The sequence below is a fragment of the Oryctolagus cuniculus genome, chromosome 17 (assembly GCF_964237555.1).
Source record: "Oryctolagus cuniculus chromosome 17, mOryCun1.1, whole genome shotgun sequence".
Lineage (NCBI taxonomy): Eukaryota > Metazoa > Chordata > Mammalia > Lagomorpha > Leporidae > Oryctolagus > Oryctolagus cuniculus.
In genome coordinates this window covers 2,689,188-2,711,391 of record NC_091448.1, presented here as the reverse complement: position 1 = coordinate 2,711,391, position 22,204 = coordinate 2,689,188, and the positions used below count along the sequence as shown (strand labels likewise).

The 22,204-nt window shown below is 65.8% G+C and overlaps 2 protein-coding genes across 13 annotated transcripts in view; one reads left to right on the top strand and one right to left on the bottom strand.

The window, feature by feature from the left end:
* Nucleotides 1–7,005: 7,005 nt before the first annotated feature.
* ENGASE (endo-beta-N-acetylglucosaminidase) lies at nucleotides 7,006–15,368 on the top strand. Its single transcript, XM_070060189.1, has 14 exons — nucleotides 7,006–7,315; nucleotides 7,914–7,993; nucleotides 8,083–8,284; nucleotides 8,908–9,056; nucleotides 9,344–9,501; nucleotides 11,135–11,283; nucleotides 11,381–11,546; nucleotides 12,167–12,270; nucleotides 12,550–12,658; nucleotides 12,749–12,939; nucleotides 13,207–13,355; nucleotides 13,652–13,760; nucleotides 13,987–14,101; nucleotides 14,271–15,368. Exons 1-14 carry the CDS (start codon nucleotides 7,176–7,178, stop codon nucleotides 14,658–14,660), a joined length of 2,211 nt encoding a protein of 736 aa, XP_069916290.1. The 5' UTR covers nucleotides 7,006–7,175; the 3' UTR covers nucleotides 14,661–15,368.
* Nucleotides 15,369–16,645: 1,277 nt separating this feature from the next.
* Nucleotides 16,646–22,204, bottom strand: part of RBFOX3 (RNA binding fox-1 homolog 3) — a 327,226-nt gene continuing 321,667 nt past the window's right edge. For 8 of the 12 annotated variants that reach the window (XM_070060201.1, XM_070060198.1, XM_070060193.1 and 5 more), the window contains 6 exons: nucleotides 21,826–21,879; nucleotides 21,567–21,699; nucleotides 21,053–21,233; nucleotides 20,352–20,410; nucleotides 19,479–19,557; nucleotides 16,646–17,775 (listed from right to left, as the gene is read on the bottom strand). In XM_070060201.1, coding sequence (XP_069916302.1) covers nucleotides 17,773–17,775; nucleotides 19,479–19,557; nucleotides 20,352–20,410; nucleotides 21,053–21,233; nucleotides 21,567–21,699; nucleotides 21,826–21,879 — 509 coding nt within the window. In that variant the 3' untranslated portion in view covers nucleotides 16,646–17,772. Of the gene's footprint in view, nucleotides 17,776–19,478; nucleotides 19,558–20,351; nucleotides 20,411–21,052; nucleotides 21,234–21,566; nucleotides 21,880–22,204 lie in introns of all 12 variants that reach the window. The other 4 variants (XM_070060196.1, XM_070060195.1, XM_070060194.1 and 1 more) reach the window with 2 other exon arrangements.

Genomic DNA, 22,204 nt, shown 5'->3' with positions numbered 1-22,204 from the left:
TGCTTCGGCCTTCCAGGGGAGGGCGACTCTGAGCCGCCCCACAGCAAGGAGGCATCTCCAGACGCCGTGCCAAGCCAGGTGAGCTACGCCAGGTACGAGTCCACTCACAGCAGGTGCACCCACAGGCGAGCGGGCTGGGGCTGGGCGCTGGCGACCCAAGCCTGACCCGGGAAGCTGCCTCGCGCCACTTGCCACACGTCTGCTTCAGACCTGCTGCCTCAGCATCTGTGTTCAGGCCGGACACAAGTGCCGAAACCCAGCCGCACCCCTCACTCCTGGCCCCGTCCATACTTCCCTTCCCCGCGCGGCTGCTTGCCCGACGCTTGTTCCTCATCCCACCGACCTCAAAGCCGACACACCCCACAGCTGTGTTGGAGACAAAACCTAGTGGCTCACCCCAGAGTGGGGTCACTGGGTTCTCCCAAAGCACACAGGATTAAGACCATGGCGTTAGTCCAGGCGCAGCCCCACAGGTCCCCCCGCCTCCTGTCTCTGGACCCCACTAGCCCTCGTGGGCACCCCCTTCTCCCCAGGCCCTGAGAGCGACACCCTGCTCCGGCACGCACCTGCTGTGCCATGCGGCCTCCTCTCCCCCACACACCTGCGCCCACAGGTCAGGGCTGTCCTGGGGACTGGCTCTCTTGGTCAGAGTAAACTGGACATGGGTCAGACAAGAGCCCAAGGGCACCTGCCGGGACACATCAGTTCCTTGGGGAGCGACCCCTGGTCCGGGTCAGACACTCCGGCATCGGGGTGTCCCACAGGGTACAGATGAGTCCCAGGAGGGGGGGCTGCTGCAAACTTCCGTCACTCTCAGGGCCCTGCCGTGGGGGTGGGACTCTCCCCGGGAGACCTCGAGACCACGAGGGGGGAAACACCGCAGCAGCGCTGGACGGCATGCTTGAAAATGGTTACGGTGGCACAATTCCTTTTTTAAAAGATTCGTTTTTTTTTTTATTTGAAAGTCAGAATGAGAGAGAGAGAGAGAGAGAGAAGGAGGGAGGGAGGGAGGGAGAGAGAGAGAGATAAAGGGAGGGGGAGAGAGAGGTCTTCCACCTGCTGGTTTACTCTGCAACTGGCTGCAATAGGCAGAGCTGAGCCGGGCTGGTGCCAGGAGACTGGAGCTTCACTGGGGCCGCCCACGTGGGTGCAGGGGCCCACCCAAGCACTTGGGCCATCTTCGGCGGCTTTCCCAGGGGTGCTAGCAGGGAAATGGAAGCAGCACGGCTGGGACTCTAACTGGCACTGTGCCACGTGCCAGACCCTGAGGCGGTACACTTTATTGTGTGAATTTTCACAACAAAAGAATGTGGGGGGGGTAACACAGGAGGGGGAAGAGGGGACGGCTCGGGCAATACAAGCCTTTGTACTTAGTGCTAGTGAATGCATTCTTAGTGAGGTGCGTGTGTTACCTTTTCAATGCAAAAAAAAAAAAAAAAGTTGTACCTCCTCCTTATAGAAAAACACTCAAATCGGGAGTGGATATTTTATTTTTTAAAAGATTTATTTATTTATTATTTGAAAGGCAGAGTTAGAGAGGCGGGGTGAGGGTGGGGGTCTTCTATCTGCTGGTTCACTCCCCAAATGACTGCAACGGCCAGGGCTTCCTCCAGGTCTCCCACGCGGGTGCAGAGGCCCAAGTGCGTGGACCATCCTCTACTGCTTTCTCAGGCCACAGCAGAGAGCTGGATCCGAAGTGGAGCAGGACTCGAACCAGTGCCCACATGGGATGCCGGCACTGCAGACAGCGGCTTTACCAACTGTGCCATAGCGCCGGCCCCGCCTTAACTCATGACGGGGTTACAGCCTAGTAAGTCCAGTGTAAACTGAATATATCATCATCAAAGCTGCATTGTGGGGCTGGCATTGCATGGAAAGCTGCTGCCATGTGGGTGCCACTTTGTGTCCTGGCTGCTCCACCTCCCTAAGCAGACCCCGGGGGAGGGGGCCCCGCCACGCCTCTGCGAGGTCCGGAGTGGGCTCCTGGCCCTTGCCTGGTCCTCGCACATCCAGGCCGGGAACCAGCGGACGGAGTTCCCTCCTCACTAAGAGTGGACACAGGCCACCCCAGAAACTCAGTAGCTCAGAGAAAAACTCCAGCTTTCACCGTCGCCGGCCACGCCGAGGCTGGCTGCTGGTTCCTGCACTGCGGTGGCGCGGCCAGGAGGCCTGGGCCTCAGCTGGAGAGGCCGCGGCTCTGAGATGTGGGGGCATCCCTCCCCTGCTGTCACCCCGGGCTTCTTCACTACACAGCAGGTGCCGCCAGTCACCCATGGTGGGTCACAGGGCCAGCGAGATGGGGTACAGGACAGACACCAAGTTACATTTGAATTACTCCATACTTATTAAGTGATGATATTTATTAAAGTATTTAATGAATTGCTTAGTATTTATTTGAGAGGCAGAAAGCTTTCCGCCAATGCCCTCACGTGGGGCTGGGACACAGCCAGGGGCTGGGAGCTCCACCTGCTGCCTCACTGGCAGTCAGGAGCCGGGACTCTAACCTGAGCAGTAGGCTTGCCTCTGTCTGCATCTGCAAAGATTTTATTTATTCGAGAGAGAGAAAGAGAAGGAGGGAGAGATCTTTCATCTGCTGGTTCACTCTCCAATGGCTGCACAGCCAGGGCTGAGCCAAGTTGAAGCCAGGACGTCCGTCCGGGTCTCCCACACAGGTGCAGGGGCCCAAGGACTTGGACCCTCTTCTGTTGTTTTCCCACGTGTCTTAGGGAGCTGGGTCGGAAGTGGAGCAGCTGGGGCTTGAACTGGTGCCCATTGGAGACGTTGGTGTTCCAGGCGGTGGCTTTATCCACTGCACCACAGTGCCGGCCTCTTAGCATTTCTTTTAAAGCGACAGCATGAAGACTGTGAAATCTGCACAGACAAATTTCGGAACAGAGAGCCCGAAACAGACTCAGGCTCGGAAGACGCACAGTTTTCCACAGGGGCTCACGGCAGCACTGTGACAGAGACCGTGGACGACTGGAGGTCCCTATGAGGACTATGGCGCAAGAGGCAGCCCCTCCCTTATGTCCTTAACAAAAATAACTCCGGCTGAGCTCTGGCTTTGCAGGGTAGAGGCAGAGGAAGTGGCAGAGAGCGGGAGGTCCCACATCTTCAGGACCCAGGCGCCAGGAAATGCATTTAGGAAAAGACACAAAACTTCTGATGGTTCTACCGTGGGACAACGAAGGACTGGTTCCTGATGCAGGCAGGAATTACCAGTATTTAGAACAGAGCGGCAGGGGCGGCGCCGCGGGGTAGCAGGTAAAGCCGCTGCCTGCGGTGCCAGCATCCCATATGGGCGCTGGTTCGAGTCCCGGCTGCTCCACTTCTGACCCAGCTCCCTGCTACCAGCCTGGGAAAGCAGCGGAAGATGGTCCAAGTGCTTGGGCCCTGGCACCCACGTGGGAGACCTGGGAGAAGCTCCTGGCTCCTAGCTCCTGCCTCGGGCCTGGCCCAGTCCTAGCCATTGTGGCTGTTTGGGAAGTAAACCAGTGGTTGGGGGATATCTACCTACCTACCTACCTACCTATCTCCCTCTTTCTCTGTAACACTGACTTCTAGATAAATCTTAAAAAACAAAAACAAATGGAACGACATCAAAGTCCCAGGCAGCCAGCCGTGGGCCAGCAGTGACGGCCACGCACGGGGGACGCGAGTGCCCTCAAGTGCACTCCTCAGGACACAAGAGAGGCCCACAAGCGAGCTCACCAACCCGTCCACTTTCGAAACCACAAGAACAACAAAGCAAATCCAAAGAAAATAGCAGGACAGAGAAACACCCAGAAGTCAGTGAAACAGAAAACAAGCAAAACCCAGAACAAAATGAGGAGGTTGTTTTTCGAAAAGATTAATAACACAGCTAGCCCTTCAGCAAAAAGCACGGGAAACAGAAAGACACAAACAAACGTCAGGTCCAACCGAGGGCTCCGGGGCGTGGGGCGCGGTGTTTTAAGCCAGGAGATTACAAAGATCCCATAAAGGGGCAGCATAACACCCCTGCTTTGGAAACCTTGATGAAATGGATGCTTTTCTAGGAAAACAATAATTAGCAAAACTGGCGCAGAAAGAAAGGAAAATCTGAATCAGTCAGTAAGCAACAAGGAAGCCGACTGTTAGCGACCTGCCTCCCGGGAGGTGTCTGGAGCCGAGGAGGTACCAGACCCAGAGCACAGCCAGCCGGCTTGGCCCCTGCCGGCCGGTCCTGCAGGAGAACGTGATGCCGGCTCAGGCACGCAGGACAGTGTCCTTGTGATCTGATGGGAGAAGCGGTTGTGAAGGGAGCCATGCAGGAGTTCGACCCGTTTGAAGCAGAGAGCCCCTCACCTACACTGCAAGATGCCCTTACAGAGTTAAAAGGCAAGCACCCACGTGCCTGCTCCATTTCTGTGTAGAAGCAAGTCAAGGGTAGGAACACGCCACGGTCTCCCACACAGCCATGAGCAGAGCCAGCGCAGCAGGGGGTCGGGGGCCTCACGGGGTTGTCCACGAGAAGCAGCACGCGTCTGATCAAAGCTGTGCCACTGGACGGTAAAACAACAACGAAACCGGACGTCCACCCGGCAGCTGAGGGAAAAAAATCTTCAAGTTTGATAGCATGGGCGCCTGGGGCGTCGTTGGGGACTCGCGGGTCCCGTGCTGGGGAGATGCTGGTGGTGGAGTCGCGTCGAATGCGACCGCTGAGCTGAAGAGCTGCACACCAGCTGCCAGCAGCTCCACCCCTGGTTTTCCTCCTAAAAACAACACAAGGTTTGTGTGTCCAAGAGGGGTGATACAAAGATGCTGGCTGTAGCATTTGAAAAATGTAGCAGATTGCTACTGAAATGTCCAGGGGTTGTAAGTGCCTAATTAACTATGATGTGCTCAGTAACAGCACAAGGGCGAGGGGGAGGGGGACAGGAGGCGGAGAGGGGAGGGGGAGAGGAAGGGGAGGGGAGGGGGAGGGGGAGGGTCAGGCTCCAGGGTCACAGAGGTCTTATTTTTAACCATGACCGCACGGCGCATTATGGAGCAGCTGAAATGAACAGATGCGAACCACAGAAGCAAATGAGGCTCAGGTTCAGAAACACTCCTGGGCAAGGACAGCGAGGTGCAGAGGAATTTAGACCATCGACGCCGTTTTATAAAACAGGTGAAGTGACTTCGTCCCAGGCACTCGCTCACGGTCTCAAGCTGTGTGTTTCAAATACCTGTGAATGTACAGGAAGTATTTTAGGACGTCCGGAGGGCACCCGACACACCGGTAACGGTGGTGGAATAGTGGGGGGGGGGGGAGTGGTCACTTCACCAGCGAGGGCTGGCGGCACTGTTGTTACCTGGGCAGCCGCGCAGGCAGCTAAAGCCGGGCTCCTCTTGGCCCGGGGAACTGCTGCAGGTGCCGGCCGCACTCTCAGCCTATCAGCAACCGCGTCCTCACCTGTTCTCAGTTTCTGGGCTCCAGGATTGCAGGAGGCCTCCAGGGGGAGGAGGAGAGCGCGGAGGAGAGACACAAGCCCAGTTCACCTGCTCTGGGTGTGGGGCAGGTGCAGCAGCCAAAGCCGGTAACACGAGGTCATTCTGTAACCCGGAGCTGGGGGCACAGCCTGGGCCGGCGGGGCAGGCGCCAGGGCTCCGCTGTCCTGAAGCCCCCTGGCTGGGGGTGGTGGTGGTGGTGCGGGGGCTGCCAAGGAGGTCAGAGGTGGCTCTGCACTGGGACTGCCACATAGATTCTCACACAGGGAAGCCAGATTTAGCAAATAAATGCACAGTGGGGATCTGAATTTTAGATAAACAAGGAATAATTTTTTTTTTTTTTAGCACAAGCATGTCCCATGTCCCATTTGTCACTTATCTGGAATTGAAATTCGTGTGGGTGTTCTGTATTTTATCTGGAAGCCTGAGAGGGGCCTGGAGCCCAGTTGGGACGACGAGAGCTCAGGGCAGACCCCTCCCCCCTCCAGGCACTGGGAGTCACCAAGGCCAGTCCAGGAGCCACATGGTCCCACCACGGCCTGTGTCCCCTCCCTGCTCGCCAAGGAGGGAGGCCTGGGCTGCTTTTCCCAGACGCCGTGGGCAGGGGCCGTCAGGTATTTTATGGGTGGAGGGAAGCGCTCCCTTCTTCCCCCTGAGGGCTTGGGAACACCTGGTCAGACGCACAGCAAGTCCAGACTCCATCTCTGTCCTCATGAGCTGAGTGGCCCGGCCACCTCTCTTCCTGCCAAGTGCCCAGGCCTGAAGCCCGGCAGGGAGCCCCTGAGGGGACGCTGTGCCCTGTGGGTCCTTGCTGTGGGTCACAGGCCCCTGCTCCCCAGTGACCCGGGGCCTGCCCTCCGCGTTTACTGCGGCGTGGGGCTTGCAAAGTTCAAAGTCTGCAGCCGTCGTTAAACAGGCCCACGCTGCCTGCTGAGCCCCAGCTTCACGGGGTGCCCTTGGGGCCCTCCTGGCGCCTCCCTCTTCTCACTGTCCGGATTTCGGCTCTGTCCTATTTCCTGTGTCCATGACGCTGGGCAGGGGGAGGGCAGTGTAGCCACTACTGGGAACAGCTGGGGCCCCCCTGCTGCACCTGCGGGGGTGGGTGGGGTGGGGGTGGACCCGGCTCAGCCCCTGAGGCTCCCTCGCAGTTCTGCACACCTGGGAGGGAGCTGGGAGGCCCGCCAGTAGACACAGTGACCCCCGCTAATAGCGGCTGCCTGGTCCCTTTGTGTTAACGAACAGGATAAAGTCCTTAACCCTGTGACACCGACCTTGGACTGAGTCAGGATTTTACCTTTGTCTGAAAATCGCCGTTTAACAGGGATTGGCCGAACTGATTTACTGCCAGCCTCTCCAAGACGAACCTCAATCTGCTGCAGACGGAGGCCGAGACGCACCGGGCAAACAGGTACTGACCTCAGCCCCCTGGCCTTCGGGAACCGGCCCCGCCCCTCACCGTGACCACGCCCCCGCAGCGGGCCCGCCCTCGACCACGCCCCCGCAGCAGCCCCGCCCCCAAGCTCTCCCCGGCTACAAAATCCCCGCCCGCGGGCTGCGAGCCCAGTGCGCGCGGAGATTCCAGCGCGAGGCGGGTCCGCGCGGGTGGCCGGCGCTGCGCAACCCCATTGGCTGAGAGCGGCGGCGGGGGCGTGCCCGGGCTTCCGATTGGCTCCCGGCGCGGGTGACGCGCAGGCCGAGCGGCCGGCGGGGCGCGCACGGCCGTCATGGAGGCCGACAGTGTGGCGACCCGGGTAGCAGCGCGGCGGCGGCGGCGGCAGCGGGAGCAGCGGCCGCAGGGGGCGGAGGCCGAGGAGGGGGCGCAGCAGGAACGGGAGAGGCGGCCGAGGCGGCGGCCGGGGAGCAGGTGAGGCCGGCAGGGAGCCGCGGACGGGCGTTGGGGGCTGGCGGGCCCGGCGGCGGCTCCGCGCCCCTCACGGCAGCCGGCGCCCCGACCCCGTGAGCTGTGCAACCCGGGGGTGCGGCCGGACTGAGGGGAGGCCCGGGGACGCGGCCGGTGCGTGCCGGCTCTCGGCGGGGCCGCCGGGACGAGGGGACGCGCCGAGGTCTCCTGGGGCCGGTGGACTGCTGGGCCGCCCCGGGGGGTTCTGGCCGGGGACTCGGGGGCCGCTCTGGGAGGCGGCGGCAGGTGCGCCAGGTGGGGCAGGTGCGGGCTCCGCGGTGGCGCTCCGGCCTGGGTCAGGGTCAGGGTCGGGGTCGGGGTCGGGGTCGGGGTCAGGGTCGGCGGAGCCCTGCCGACAGTTTAGCGAACTCGGCTGTGGGGAGAGGGCGCCTGCTGGCCCCCGGGCGGTACGGGACCCCCGCCCGCGAGAAGCCGGCGACCGCGGCGCCCCTGGGCTCGGGGGCTGTCGTTGAGGGTGACCCCCGTCGTGGGCCACGGCCGCTCTGACTGTGGCCAGAGTGTCCTTTATCTTTCACAAAACCGGGCGGCTTCCTCTGCTCAGAGCCAGCGCGGATCCGGCGGAGGGAGCAGAAGCGGCGGTCTTTCGGGAAGTGGTCACTCTGACCCCGGCGCCGCTGCCAGGTGAGACCCGACGGGACAGCGGCTCCCCGCGGCCCCCGCGCACGCGCGCACGCACGCACGCACGCACGCCCGTTCCTCCCGCCGCCCAGCCAGGTACTATGACCCAGACACCACCGCGCCCGTCAGCTTTTACCTGTCCTCGCTGGAGGAGCTCCTCTCGTGGGCACCCGGTGTGGACGACGGCTTCAACGTGGCCCTGGAGCCCCTGGCCCCGCGCCAGCCCCCGCTGAGCAGCCCCAGGCCCCGGACCCTGCTGTGCCACGACATGATGGGCGGGTACCTGGAGGACAGGTGAGGCCCGGCCCGACGCTGCTGCCCTTGGGGACTCGGGCCCTGGCGTCCGGTCTGCGAGGGCAGTGGACGGGGCAGGTGCACTGGGCCCGGCAGCCGGGAGCCACCGCAGCTGCTCCCCGTCCCGGGCCTGCCGGCTTTGCCACCTGGTGGTCACACTCCCCTCCCGTGCCTGCCGCGCACGGCCTTGGTGTGGGCGCAATAGGGGCGCTGTCGGCCTTGGCCGTGGAAGGCGGGGACTGACCTCTGCTCACAGGGGGGCGGGGCTCTCCCCCCCCACCCCGCGCCCCGTGCTTCCTCTCCTTTGCCGGTCCCCGCGCTGTGCCGGTCCCCGCGCTGTGCCGGTCCCCGTGCTATGCCCGGTCCCCGTGCTGTGCCGGTCCCCGCGCTGTGCCCGGTCCCCGCGCTGTGCCCGGTCCCCGCGCTTTGCCGGTCCCCGCGCTGTGCCCGGATCCCGTGGCCCCGGCGCCTGCCCTTTCCCCCTCTCTTGAGGCGAGAACCGCGCTTGCTCAGTTCCGCGCTCTGCCTGCACGGGCCGGGGCGCGGCCGTGTGCTGGAGCGGGGTGGCCTGGGCCTGGGGCCCCTCGGGACCTGGGGCCTGAGCGCCGCGTCCCCTCGGCCAGGTTCATCCAGGGCTCCGCGGTGCAGCACCCCTACTGCTTCTACCACTGGCAGTGCGTCGACGTCTTTGTGTACTTCAGCCATCACACGGTCACCATCCCCCCGGTGTGCTGGACCAACGCTGCCCACAGGCACGGGGTCTGCGTGCTGGGTGAGCCGGGCCGGCTGCCGGCAGGAGCAGCCGTGGGCCGGAGGTGGCAGGCGGGCAGGGCCGTGACGGTAAACCCAGGGGCTGGTGGGCTTGAGCCCGAGTGCGGCCGCTGGCTGACCCCAGCTCAGAGCCTGCCTTGCGGGCGGTGGTTTCTGGGCTCCCCAGTACCCGGGCCACGACCCAGGCTCCGAGAGGGTCTCGGGGGCTGTGGGTGCTGCCCGCCGGACCCTGGCTCTGCGCGTCCCCGAGCTCCTGCGTCTGAGCGCGCTCCCCTCCCCTGCCCGCAGGGACCTTCATCACAGAGTGGACCGAAGGCGGGAGGCTCTGTGAAGCCTTCCTGGCCGGCGCCGAGCGCTCCTACCAGGCCGTGGCCGACCGGCTCGTCCAGATCGCCGAGTTGTTTCACTTTGATGGCTGGCTGATCAACATCGAGAACACGCTGAGTGTGAGCAGCCCTCCTGCCCCTCCCTCTGCCTGAGTGTGCACGCCCTCCTGCCCCTCCCTCTGCCTGAGTGTGCACACGCCCTCCTGCCCCTCCCTCTGCCTGCGTGTGCACGCCCTCCTGCCCCTCCCTCTGCCTGAGTGTGCACACACCCTCCTGCCCCTCCCTCTGCCTGAGTGTGCACGCCCTCCTGCCCCTCCCTCTGCCTGAGTGTGCACACACCCTCCTGCCCCTCCCTCTGCCTGAGTGTGCACACGCCCTCCTGCCCCTCCCTCTGCCTGAGTGTGCACACACCCTCCTGCCCCTCCCTCTGCCTGAGTGTGCACACGCCCTCCTGCCCCTCCCTCTGCCTGAGTGTGCACACGCCCTCCTGCCCCTCCCTCTGCCTGAGTGTGCACGCCCTCCTGCCCCTCCCTCTGCCTGAGTGTGCACGCCCTCCTGCCCCTCCCTCTGCCTGAGTGTGCACGCCCTCCTGCCCCTCCCTCTGCCTGAGTGTGCACACACCCTCCTGCCCCTCCCTCTGCCTGAGTGTGCACACGCCCTCCTGCCCCTCCCTCTGCCTGAGTGTGAGCAGCCCTCCTGCCCCTCCCTCTGCCTGAGTGTGCACACGCCCTCCTGCCCCTCCCTCTGCCTGAGTGTGAGCAGCCCTCCTGCCCCTCCCTCTGCCTGAGTGTGCACACACCCTCCTGCCCCTCCCTCTGCCTGAGTGTGCACGCCCTCCTGCCCCTCCCTCTGCCTGAGTGTGCACGCCCTCCTGCCCCTCCCTCTGCCTGAGTGTGCACACGCCCTCCTGCCCCTCCCTCTGCCTGAGTGTGCACGCCCTCCTGCCCCTCCCTCTGCCTGAGTGTGCACACACCCTCCTGCCCCTCCCTCTGCCTGAGTGTGCACACGCCCTCCTGCCCCTCCCTCTGCTCTGAGTGTGCACACACCCTCCTGCCCCTCCCTCTGCCTGAGTGTGAGCAGCCCTCCTGCCCCTCCCTCTGCCTGAGTGTGCACACCCTCCTGCCCCTCTCTCTGCCTGAGTGTGCCCCCTCCTGCTCTGAGTGTGCACGCCCTCCTGCCCCTCCCTCTGCCTGAGTGTGCACATACCCTCCTGCCCCCTCCTTCTGCTCTGAGTGTGCACACATCCTCCTGCCCCTCCCTCTGCTGTGAGTGTGCACGTCTTCCTGCCCCCTCCTGCTGTGAGTGTGCACACGCCCTCCTGCCCGTCTGCTCTGAGTGTGCACATGTCCTCCTGCCCCCTCCTGCTCTGAGTGTGCACATGCCCTCCTGCCCCATTGCTCTGTTAACCGCCTGCTGCCCTCAGCCCTACCCGGCCCTGCACCTGGCTTTGGGCTGTGGCAGCCGCAGCCACTTCTCGGCACCAGGAGTGCTTCCAGAAAACTCTGGCCCGCCCTGCCCCTGGGTGTGGCCACACCTTTGCTCTCTCCACCTCATCGGGGGCTGGCAGCGTGGCCTCCCCTGACCTCCTCTGGGTGCACTGTCCGTGTCCCCGCTGCAGTGGGAGAGCCTGGTCTGGGCTGGCCCTCCTGCCGGTGCGGTTCCGAGGCCACGGCTTTCTGTGGGTCTGCGCTTGTGTCCTGCGTGGCCCGTGCCCGCCAATACCTGTCGTGATTGAGGTCCTTGCCGTCCCCAGCCGGCCGCTGTGAGGAACACGCCTCCCTTCCTGCGGTACCTGACCGCCCGGCTGCATCGGCAGGTGCCGGGGGGCCTGGTGCTCTGGTATGACAGCGTGGTGCAGACCGGGCAGCTCAAGTGGCAAGATGAGCTGAACGAGCACAACAGGTGAGCCGGGCCGGGCTGAGGGCAGCCCCTCTGCCGTGTCCCGTCGGGCGGCCCTGAGCCAGGCGGGAAGCCCGGCCCACGTCTCCACCACCCTCAGGGTCTTCTTCGACTCCTGTGACGGCTTCTTCACCAACTACAACTGGCGGGAGGAGCACCTGCAGCGCATGGTGGCGCAGGCCGGGGAGCGCCTGGCCGACGTGTACGTGGGGGTGGACGTGTTCGCGCGGGGCAACGTGGTCGGAGGCCGATTCAACACGCACAAGGTGGGTGGCTGCCTGCGGTGCCGACCCGCAGCCCTGCCAGCCGCTGCTCTTCCCAGAACGGGAATCTGGGGCCCTGAGGCCACTCCCTCGCGGCTGCTGCCACGGTCGGGGCTCTGCGGGGTCGCGGGGGGGCTCCCTGGTCCCGGGCTGTGTCCTCTCGCTGGCTGACTTCCTTTCTGGACTGGAAGAGCACTGGGCCGGCCTTTCCTGCCCCGCCGTGGGTGGGGCAGGGACTGCGGGGTGGGGTGGGGGCAGATCGGGAGCTGGGAGGGGCTCCGCCGTCCTGGTGTGTGGGGGTGCTCAGCCAGTGAACCTGCTTCACATGCGTTCGTGAGGCCTGGGACTGGAGGGTCCCCTCACCCCCTGTGATGCTGGCTGTGCGTGGGGAGGTGTGTGAGGGGAGGGCAGTGGGGGACAGCGCAGTGAGCCCCCACCCCCAGGGCCCTGGTCCCGCCTGCCTCCTGCCGCCCGGCGCACCCTCTCCGGGGGCCAGTGCAACTCCATGGGAAGGCCCGTGGATAGCCCGGCCTTGAGAGAAGCACCCTGGGCCGCGGGCGTCCAGGAGGCCCGGCCGACTCTGACCCCCGGGGTCGGCCGCGCCCTCGCTTCTGTCTCCCTAGTCGCTGGAGCTGATTCGGAAGCATGGCTTCTCCGTGGCCCTGTTTGCGCCCGGCTGGGTGTACGAGTGCCTGGAGAAGCGCGATTTCTTCCAGAACCAGGACAAGTGAGCCCTGTGCGCGCGGGCGCTCGGCCGGGGGGGGGTGCATCGGGGGTGTCTCCGGCTTCCGGCAGTGGCTGCTGTCTTGCCTTCCCCTCCCGGGGGAGGTGAGGGGAGGCTGAGGGATTCTCGGGAAGAACTGAGCCGCTTTGGGGGACCCCAGCACACAGGGGCCCCAGAGACAGACGGGCATCGGGGGCCAGGAGCTGCAGCCGTCCAGGAGGCCTGGTGGGGCCCTCGTGTTAGCCGGGGGTCGGGCTGAGCGGCGCCCGGTGTCTCCTGCAGGTTCTGGAGCCTGCTGGAACGCTTCCTGCCCACACACAGCATCTGCTCCCTGCCCTTCGCCACGTCCTTCTGCCTGGGCTTGGGCACGCGCAGGGTCTGCTACGGCCAGGTGGGCTGGGCTCAGTGGGGGGGGGGGCGGTACGGGAGCTCTCTGCCCTGCTGAGCGCCCCCTTCTGCCCCCTTCTGCCCCTCTGTTCAGGAGCAGGTGGCGGGGCCGTGGTACCACCCGAGCGCCCAGGAGACGCAGCCGCTGTTTGGAGAGCACAGGCTGGGCGGGGCCGGCGGGGGCTGGGTGAAGGCGCACTGCTGCCTGGCGGACGCCTGGCACGGGGGCAGCTCCCTGCTGCTCCGCGGAGTGATCCCGCCCGAGGCTGGCAGTGTGGCCGTGAGGTGGGTGAGTGCTGCGGTGGGGCGGGGCCGCTGAGGCCAGGGCCCGAGCTCGCAGGCTGCAGGGCCTGAAGCCTCTGACGGGTTCGTTGGCCAGCGTCCAGCGTGGTGGCCTAGGGGCTGCCACCATCACGCCGCTGCCTTCAGCTCCCTGTCACCGTGGGAGTCTGAGACGCGCCCTGGGCACCAGCCCCTGGTCTTTGTGAGCTCGGGAGGAGCTGGCCTGGGCGCCCTGAGCCGGGCCGCTCACCGCGCGTCTCTCCCCCGCAGGTTGTTCTCTCTGCAGGTGCCGCTGCCGCCCAAAGTCTTCCTGTCCATGGTGTTTAAGCTCGAAGAGCCCACGGCGGTCAGAGTGGCCTTGGAGCTCACCACTGGGGATGCCAGCGACTGCCACGTCGGGGGCATCTCCGTGCTGACCGGTGAGGGCGCGAAGTGGCCTTGCGTGACCCCCTGCCCCGTGCTGGGGGGACGGCAGCCCACGGGGTGTGGGGAGGAGCCGGTGTGGACAGTGCCGGGAGAATCCGCCTTTGTGGGACATGGCAGGTTCACTTCTCAGCCGTGCTCTGCCTTGTGGTGGACAGGGAGACGGGCAGTGGGGCTCCCGGGCACGTGTTGCCTCCTGAGCCCCGGGGGCCCCCTGCTGCGCCCCCTGGGTCCTTCCCAAGTGTTCCCCTCTGGGATTCTTCTCCCTTAAGCCCCGTGTCTCCTCCTGCAGAAGAAGTGGGCCCAAGGCACAGACCCCAACCCCTCCGGGTGCCGCTGAGCAGACTGGCCAGGCGGGCGGGCCGCTGCGGCCGGCCACTCGGCGGGGGCTGGATCCAGCGGTGAGTCCCCTACTTCCTGTTGATCCCAGTGGGGTGCCCACCATGTGGAGGGTCTGATGAGTGAGGGCCCCTCGAGAAAACTTAGTGCTGGAGCGATGGGGAATGGGTGACCCTCCTGAGGCAGGCCCAGGACGGCCGCTGCAGGGAGCCGCTGCTTCCTGTTGTGGCCGGCGGGCCTGTTCCTGCTGTGGCCGGCGGGCCTGTGACCGGCCTGTGCCTCTGCCAGCTGCTACGAGGTGAGCCTGCGCGGGTGCCTCCTGCACGACCTCCTTGTGAGCTTCTGCCGGCCTCCGGGCAGCCGCGAGCAGGAGAGCTTCGTCTGCCGCCTTGGGGAGATCCAGGTGATGTGCCGGCTGGGGCTGGGGTGGGGCGCCCGCCCTGTGGAGGGGAGGCAGGGAGCTGGCTCCGGCCGCCCTCGTCCCTGGTTCAGGGCGGAGCTTGGGGTCAAGGGGCGGGACCCCTCGCCTTCCCGGGGCATCTGGCCGTGCTGAAACTCCTCTCTCCTGCCAGGTGGTGGATGCCCACAGCCTGCTGGCCCCCCCGCCCCGAGTGCGGGCCGTCACCGTGTCCCAGGTGCGCTGGCAGCCGGCTGCCTCGGAGCAGGCCGCTCCCGCCCAGCTGCGGCTCGGCTGCACCCTGCACTGGTCCCACCTGCCCCAGGTCCGCTGCTTCCGAATCCACTGCCGGAGGGGCCCACCCGCGCCGGTGCCGGAGAAGCCCACGTTCCTGGGCCTGGCCTTTGCCTGCCAGTATCGGGTAGTGGACGTGGCAGTGGAGGCCCCCGGGCCTGGCCAGGAGGGCCGTGTGGAGTTCCTCGTGGAGCCTGTGCCCAGGGAGGGCTTTGCGGTGCCTTGGGCCGAGTGGGGCCGGGCGGTGCTGCTCTTCTCCCAGCCCGAGTGAGCCCACGGTAGAGCGCCCGGCGTTCCTGCTGGCCTCCGCCCAGCCGCGTGGGCAGGCGGTGCCTCCAGGCCCCTGGAAGTCCGGGTCCCCGGCCTCAGGCCGCTGATCGTGGCTTTTGGTGGCAGCAAAGCCGAGAAGTCGGCGCGTGCGGTGTGCAGGTAGAGGGGAAGGCTTGGGGCGCTGCAGCCGCGGCATCCGCACAGGGCCTTCCTGACAGGCTGAGTTTCCGCCGAGAACGGCGACTCGCATGCCCGCGGTGTGCTGGAGCGAGCCTGCTGAGGGTTTGTCTTCCTCTCCGTCCCGTCCCGTCCTCCTCGCTTTGGTTCACGTTCCCGGGGCCTGCGACGGCCAGGACCGGGAACTCCGTCCAGGTCTCTGACGAGGGTGCGGGTACCCAACCCCTTGAGCCGTCACCGTGGGCAGCCTCCCGGGGTGCGCATCGCTGGAGTTGGGAGCTGGCGCTGGCATTGACCCGGGTAGTCTGATCTGGGACGTTGGCCTCTTCACTGCCAGGCTGAACGCCCGCCCCACTCCCTAGGGCCTCTCAGGACCCCACCCCCCAGCCTCTGAGGGTGGGGCGGAGACAGTGGCTGCTTTCGGGGGTGCACAGGGTGCCCTGGGAGCTCGGGCCAGGCAGCTGTGGGCCTCACGTGGGCGAGGGGCGAGGCGGGCCGCACCACCCCAATATTAACTGGCTTTGGCAGCTGTCGTTGCGTGTCTTAAGTTATTTCTGGAATGTTCTCAGCTCCTGGTTCCACTGTCCTTCCCCCTCAACTTCTGAGCCTCACAGGCCACTCAGAGGTGTGGGCCCCTGGAGCAGGAGCCACACAGGTGCGTGGGGCTGTGACCCCTTCCTTCCCTCCCCCTTCCCCCTCTGCCTGTGCCCCCAGGCCGGCCTATGTGGCTGCGGCCGTGAGCTGAAGGCAGCTCTGCGGCCACCTGGGCGGCGTGGTGCGTCCTGTTGGTGTCCCCTCGCCCTGCCCACGCCGTCCTTCCCCTCCAGGGCCCGTGCGGTGTCCACCGTGGTTGATAGGCTTGGAGCCGTATGTCCCCGGTTCTCGGGTGTCTTGCGGCAGGGCACGCGGGGCCCACGTGGAGGACGTGTCCCCAGCTGTAGTGAGGGAGGAGGCCAGCAGGTGGCAGGACAGCTGTGCCCCGTTTGCTGGTTCTTGGAGAGAGTAGGTCCTGCAGGGCTCTCTCGGCGCTCACGCGTGGGAGGGCGGGAAGCCTGGGGGAAGTGGGAACGTTCTCCCGTGCCTGTCCCCGGTGAGACTGGCGCGCGAGCCTGGCCAGGACCGGGGCAACCCACGCCTGGGCCCGCCTGGGCCCGCCTGTCCCAGCTCAGCAGAACACTTCTCACTGCTGCCTGGAGCCCCTCACCCAGGGTTTCCTGAGTCCTGGGTTCTGTTCCACTTGGAACAAGGGGGCGCTGGTGAGCAGCAGGCGAGCAGCCCTGTGGCACCGACACCGACACCTCGCCTCCCTCAGCTCACGAGGCCCTCTTAGAGAAAGTGCTGGTTCCCTGAGCATTTTACGGGAGGAGGAGCAACCTCTGGTGCGTGAGCAGCCAGGAGCCAGGGCGGCAGCAGTGCGGCAGGCTCCCCAGGGCCGGCCCGCAGCCTGTGCATCCGCTCCAAAATAAGTGACCCCATAAAGCTGAACCCGAGGGCTGGCGTCTTGGTGAGGCCCGGCTCCTCCCGGCCCTGGTGTTGGAGCTGCTGCCCTGGTTCCTGCCCCCTTCCCCAAGTGGGGCCTGGGCCCAGGGGCTGGAGGAGGGAGCCGCCCCGAACACGCCCCGGGGCTCCTGCCACTCCCGTGCTTGGCCTCACCCGACTGCTGGGGCGCATTCTGCTTGGCACCGTGGCTGTGCTGGCCTTGGGGTGCACCTGGAGCACTGGGCAAGGCCTTCAAACCCCCAAACCCCACCTTGCCCCCACGTGACCTCTGCCCTGTGCCCCCAGCCGCCGAGTCAGAGATGTCCTGGCTTGGAGAAAGAGGTCTTTATTAATAATCTGGGTGGGACACCGCTCGTCTGGATGGTCACCTTGGAAGCATCACAGAATGGTAAGAAAGGAAGCCTGGGCGCTCGGCCGCGGTCCTGGGGGAGGGGCCCGAGGAGGGGGCAGGAGTCCGAGCTGCTGCGAGAAATGGGTCCGAGACAGCAGAGGGCGAGGGCGCTCTGGGCGGGGCCAGAGCCGGAGGCAGGCGCAGGGCTTTGTACAACGGGAATAGAAAAGGGGGCAGGGGCTGACGCCGGATAGAGTGAGGTGTAGTCTTCAGGCCTGGAGTCTGGTGACCGTGGCGCCGCCCTGGGAGCCCGCCTGTCCTGCTGCTGTCCGCCACTGCCCTTCTCCAGCCCCCGCCTCGCCAGGCCCTCCCTGCCCACCGCCCACCGCCTGGTACCTGCGGCCCCCGGCCCTCTTCCTGAGGGTTCTCCTCCAGCTGGGGCCGCCCAGCCCCATAGCACCGAGACTCCACCCTTGGGTGCAGCTGGGCACTGGCCGGCCCCGCCCCTGCCCCTCCCCCTCCCCCCAGCACTGAGCTCTTCTGGGCAGGTGGGGAGGGCTGCATCCCAGCAGGCAGCGGGCGGCCAGGCCAGTGTTTGCTCTCAGACCCGGGGCCGCCTCCCGGAAGTGGGGGAGGCAGCCAGCAGGGCCGCCTCAGCCTCGGGCCCTGCCTGCCCAAGCTCATGGGGGCCGGGAGTCCACCAGTTCTGGAACCATGAAAGCCCTTTGTGTTGAAGCAGACCCCAGCTTGCTCACTGGCCACGGCACACGTGGGCAGCTGCGTGGCGGGAGGGGGCTGGAGAGCTGCCCACATGGCACGGCTGGCGCCAGGTCCTGCTCGCTGGCTCTGCTCCACTGCCGCCCCCGGCCCCCGGCCTTGGGAGTGGGGGCCATGAAGGGAAGACTGGGTAGACACAGGCACCCCCACTGCCGGGCCAGCTCCCTGGTGCCGTGGGCGCCGAACGTGGGACTTGGTCGGATGCCTCTTGGTTTGGTTGGTTTTTTTGTTGCTTGGATCTTAACATCTTTTTTTGTTTCATTTTTTGTTTTGTGATTTTTTTTTTGTTTTTGCCCTTCATGGTCCGAGGAGGAAACGGCGGAAGGTTTCACTACAACAAAAACAGAAAGGTGGCACTGAGCGGCTGAGCCCCCAGCCGCCGGCTGCAGGCTGGGCCCCCGGCCCCGGGTGGCGGGCGGCGGGGGGAGTGCCTGGCCCCAGGCCAGGGCCTTCTCAGCCAGCAGCTCCTTAGGGGTCCACCCTGGCTTGGAGAGGAGGGGGGTGGGGCTGGCAGGGAGGAGCGGCGGGGACAGGGACGCCATGCCCGCACTTCAGACAGCACTAAGGTGTCCCCAAGGCTGTGTAGGCTGCGACTACTTAGGCGGGAAGCGTCAATAAAGTTTAATTAGAAATCGTTTCAGCTGGGGGAGGGGGAGGGGCGGGCTGCGGCGGCAGCCCCACTGTGTGCATACCGTACCTGCAGTGGCTCAGGCGGGACAACACCAACAGAATGGGGACCAAGGTTCCAGACATACAGGAAACAGCAGGGTCAGACATACACACCGCCACAGGTGGGGGGAGATGGCGGGCGGGGCGGGACACCTATGGGTTTCGGAGGCGGGGCTGTGCCTGGTGTGGGACAGTGAGGTTGGGATGGGCGGCAGTGTGAATGCTGCTAGGGGCGGGCCTCTTGCTAGTAGGGGGTGAAGCGGCTGTGCCCTCGGCAGAGGCTGGCCTGCAACGTCAAAGATGAAAAACAGCCAATCAGTACCGGCCATGGGCCGGAGCCGAAGGAGAAAGTGCTCAACCCCCTTTCCCTGCGGTAAGTGGGGAGAACGTGGGGGGACAGATGCTGCAGTGGCCTCAGGGGTCCCTGGCTAGCCGCACTTTGTTTCTGGACCACTCTTGGGGCTCAGTGGCCGCCTTTGTCCTTGGGTGGAGGGAGGTCTGAGCTTGACCCCCGGCTGTGCAGGGGGCGCCCTTCAAGATCAGCCCCGCCAGCCGGGTGCAGCTCCCAGGTTGTCTTGGTCCGGCGGGGGGCACGAGCACTGGTGGTCCTGCTCTCCCACGGGAGACGGGGTGGGGGGCTGCCACCCTGCCCACCGGTTCCAACAGAAAAGGGAAGAAGGCAGCAAGTGCCAGAGAAAATGCAAAGGCAGAGGGAGCCTGCGGCTGGGCTGCGGCTGGGCTGCTCCGGGCCGGGGCTGGGGAGGGCGCTCTCGGGAGTCGGCGGCCACCGCTGGCTGCTAAAGACGACAAGTCAGGAGGGGGTGCTCAGGGCAGGGGAGGCGCCGGGGCGTGGCCTCTGGGCCTCCTGGCTGCTTGGACGTTTTCATCTTTGATGCAAGAGGCTGTGCTGACCACCGACCTGGACCCCCTAGGGCCAGGCACAGGGGGCGTGCATGCTGGGAGAGGACTGGGGGTAGGCGTGAGCGGGCTGCAGGGTAGACAGCTGGCCACACACACAGACACACAGACACGCAGTGGCCACCCCAGGCTGGGGTGGGGCTTGGTGAGTGACGGCAGCGGGGCCCTGGAGCCTCGCGCCTCCATTCCCAGGTGGAGGGAATAGACTCGGGCTCCCGGGCTCAGATGCTGCCAGGTCGCTTCCCAAAGGGATGACCAGGGCTGCCCATCCGGTTACAGCTGCCTCCCCCAGGACACACAACTCAGATCCCCCACCACGGTCCCCCAGTCAGCAGGACCAGCTGCCAGGCAGAGGTCCTGGCCTCTACCTTATGGCCCCGCCCACCGCACCACCTCCCCGTCCCTGGCACCAAGGGCCAGGTGGTCCCGCAGCCCCAGCCTCCTTACCATGGTGCCGATGCTGTAGGTGGTGGCGGGGCCCAGGGTGTGGTGGTAGGGGTCAGCGGCTGCATAGACTCTGCCATAACTGGGGACAGCAAGGGGCAGGTGAGGGGAGCAGCAGGCCTCCCCCACCTCCAGGGGCCTCAGCCCAAGGCCCCCTGCGCTCTTCAGCCCTCCTTGCTGGCTGTCATAACTCCAAGTTTCTAGAGCCCAAGAGGACCCCCTTGTGATGCACGCAGCACTGTCTACTCAGTGCCCAGCGGGAGCAGAGGCCCTCCGCAGCCCCACGGAGCGGGGAAGGGCTGGTGGCAGGGCTCCCGCGAGGAGGGGGCACGGATCTGGGGCGGTGCTACCCGTCGGGGGCTGTGTGCTGATGGCTGCCTTCTCACCCAGCTTTCTGACTTCTCAGGGCTGGGCCTGGGGCCCCGGGCAGCAGCAGGTGGAACAAGAGGTGGCGAGGAAGGCGTGGACGGGAGTGCCAGTGTGGGCTCTAAGCAACAGCAGCCGCTGTCCCTGGGGACTTGAGGGCCTGCCCTGGCCCAGGCTTGCATTGAGCAGCGCGAAGCAGTCCCCTGACGCGGCCTGCGCCCGGCACTGCTGGGCGGGGCCCACTTCCTGTTTGGGGAGCACTGATAAGGATGGGGGGTGGGCAGAGGCTGGCCTCTGGTCACCCTTCTCCCTTGGGGCAGAAGCCACTGACTGTGCTACCTGTGACCAGGGGGCTTCCATGGAAAGAGGAAGGGACTGAAGCCAGGGGCTTGCTGGCTCCGGGGTCCCTGAGCCCACTGGAACTGGCTCTCCTGTCCAGGCCCCGCACCCCGAGGCGCACAGGCAGCCCCGTCCCCCGGATGGCGGGGTGAGGTGTCCTGCCTGCCTTACCTGTCACTGTAGGCGGCGGCGGCTGCGGGCTGAGCGTATCTGTAGGCTGCATAGCCTCCCTGCGGGTGGGGGGAGGAGAGAGAGGGGCTGACTCAGCGGGGCTCAGCCAGGGCACAGCTGGGCACACAGAACCTGCCGGGCGGGGCCCTGCCTCCCGGCCTCTCCCCTGGCCGGGGGCACCTGGCATCTGGTCTGATGGAGGACTGTCCAGTGGCACGGCTAACTGTTCATTCATCCATTTGTGTGTTCAGACATGGGTGCCAGTTCCACCTCTGGCTGCGTGCTGGGCCTTGGCACACAGCAGGTGCCCACTGAGGTGCCCCCAGGCCAGCGGCTCCTAGAGATGTACCCTGGACTCCAGGAAGGACAAAGGGACCAAGCGGGCATCAGCTCAGGTGACGTCCTGGCCGCAGGTGGGTGGGAGGTGAATACGGGCTGCTGAGCCAGAGGAAGCCACAGCTGCTGCCCGTGAAGGCAGGGAAATGCAAGGGGACTCCTTAGGGAGGCAGGCCCAGGAGCACGGGGGTCCAGCCCCCACCCCAGTCTCTCCTGGGGCCTCTGTGATGGACACCAGCGTGGTGAGGGCCGCCCGGGGACCCATCAGCAGCTTCTCCCGGCCTCGCCCTCCTGGGCCCCAAGGTCAGGTGGGAGGGGAGGGGAAGTCCCGGGCCCACACCCTGCCCTCCCGCGGCCGCACTTACATAGATCTCAGCACCATAGAATCCGTCCTGATACACGACCCTGGAAGCAAACGGACAAGAGAGTGGTGGGAACGCTGAGGAGGTGGGGTAGGCCGGCTCCGGTGTCTGCTGAGGTGGGAGGGGGCACGGCGCCAGCCCCGCCCACGGGACTGGCATTTTAACAAGCGTTTGCTCCAGGGCCCTGTTTTGGTATAACAATAGGGTGACCGTCCTGCTGGTCAGCTCCTTGCCCCTCAAACCCCGGGGGCCCCTGGGCACAGGCCTGCTTGGCCCTCCCCCCCATGGGGGGGGCACTAAGGGGCCCCCTGCTGGGCCCAAGGGCTGACTGCTCCCACGGACACATCCGAGCAGGCACCAGGCACTAACTGTCCCCTCAATGCCAGTGACCTCGGAGACGACCCCACCACGGGGAGCTGATGCCACAGGAGCCCTGGCCATGGGTCAGAGCAGCCCTCCCCCTCTCCACCGCCCCTGGGGACCTGCCCCCCTGCCTCCCTGCCCCCCAGGTACTCACGCTCCGTAAGTCGGGATGGGGGGTGGAGGCGGCGCAGCCCTAAACGCATTATACACGGCCCGGCCCCGGCCCCGCAGGTGTGCGCCCCTGTAGGCAACAGCCGTGCCCGTGGTGGGGTAGGGGAATCCCGTCACTGCAGGAGAGGGGGCGGGAGGGAAGAGCGTGAGAGGGAAGAGGCCAGGAGCGGGCAGGGCCCCCACCCGGCCCCTCACCTGACACCTGAGCCCGACAGTGACCCAGCCAGGCCGCCCCCCTTTACCTGCATAGAACTCAGGCCCGTAGACCGCGCCTACCACAGGGTTTAGCTTCCAGCCTGGAACGGAAACAGACACTCAGGCCCCGGCTCCCCCACCCCCTGCACCCGGGACCCCCAGAGACACCCTCTGAGCTCCCAGCACCCTTTGCGGCACACGGCCTGTGGGTGGGCGGGCTCCCTCCTGACCCCTCCCCCCGGGCCGCTGGGTGGGTTCTCTCCCAAGTGCGGCACCACACAGCCTATTGGGCCCCTGGTTTGCAGTCTCTGCAGAAGAATCTAGAAAGGGAATGGGAAGCTGGGGGTGCCGGTCTGTGGCCTCAGCTGGGAATGGGGACTCGGGCACTTCCGGGGTTGGCGCCTGGGCGCGGCCCCACCGTCCCCC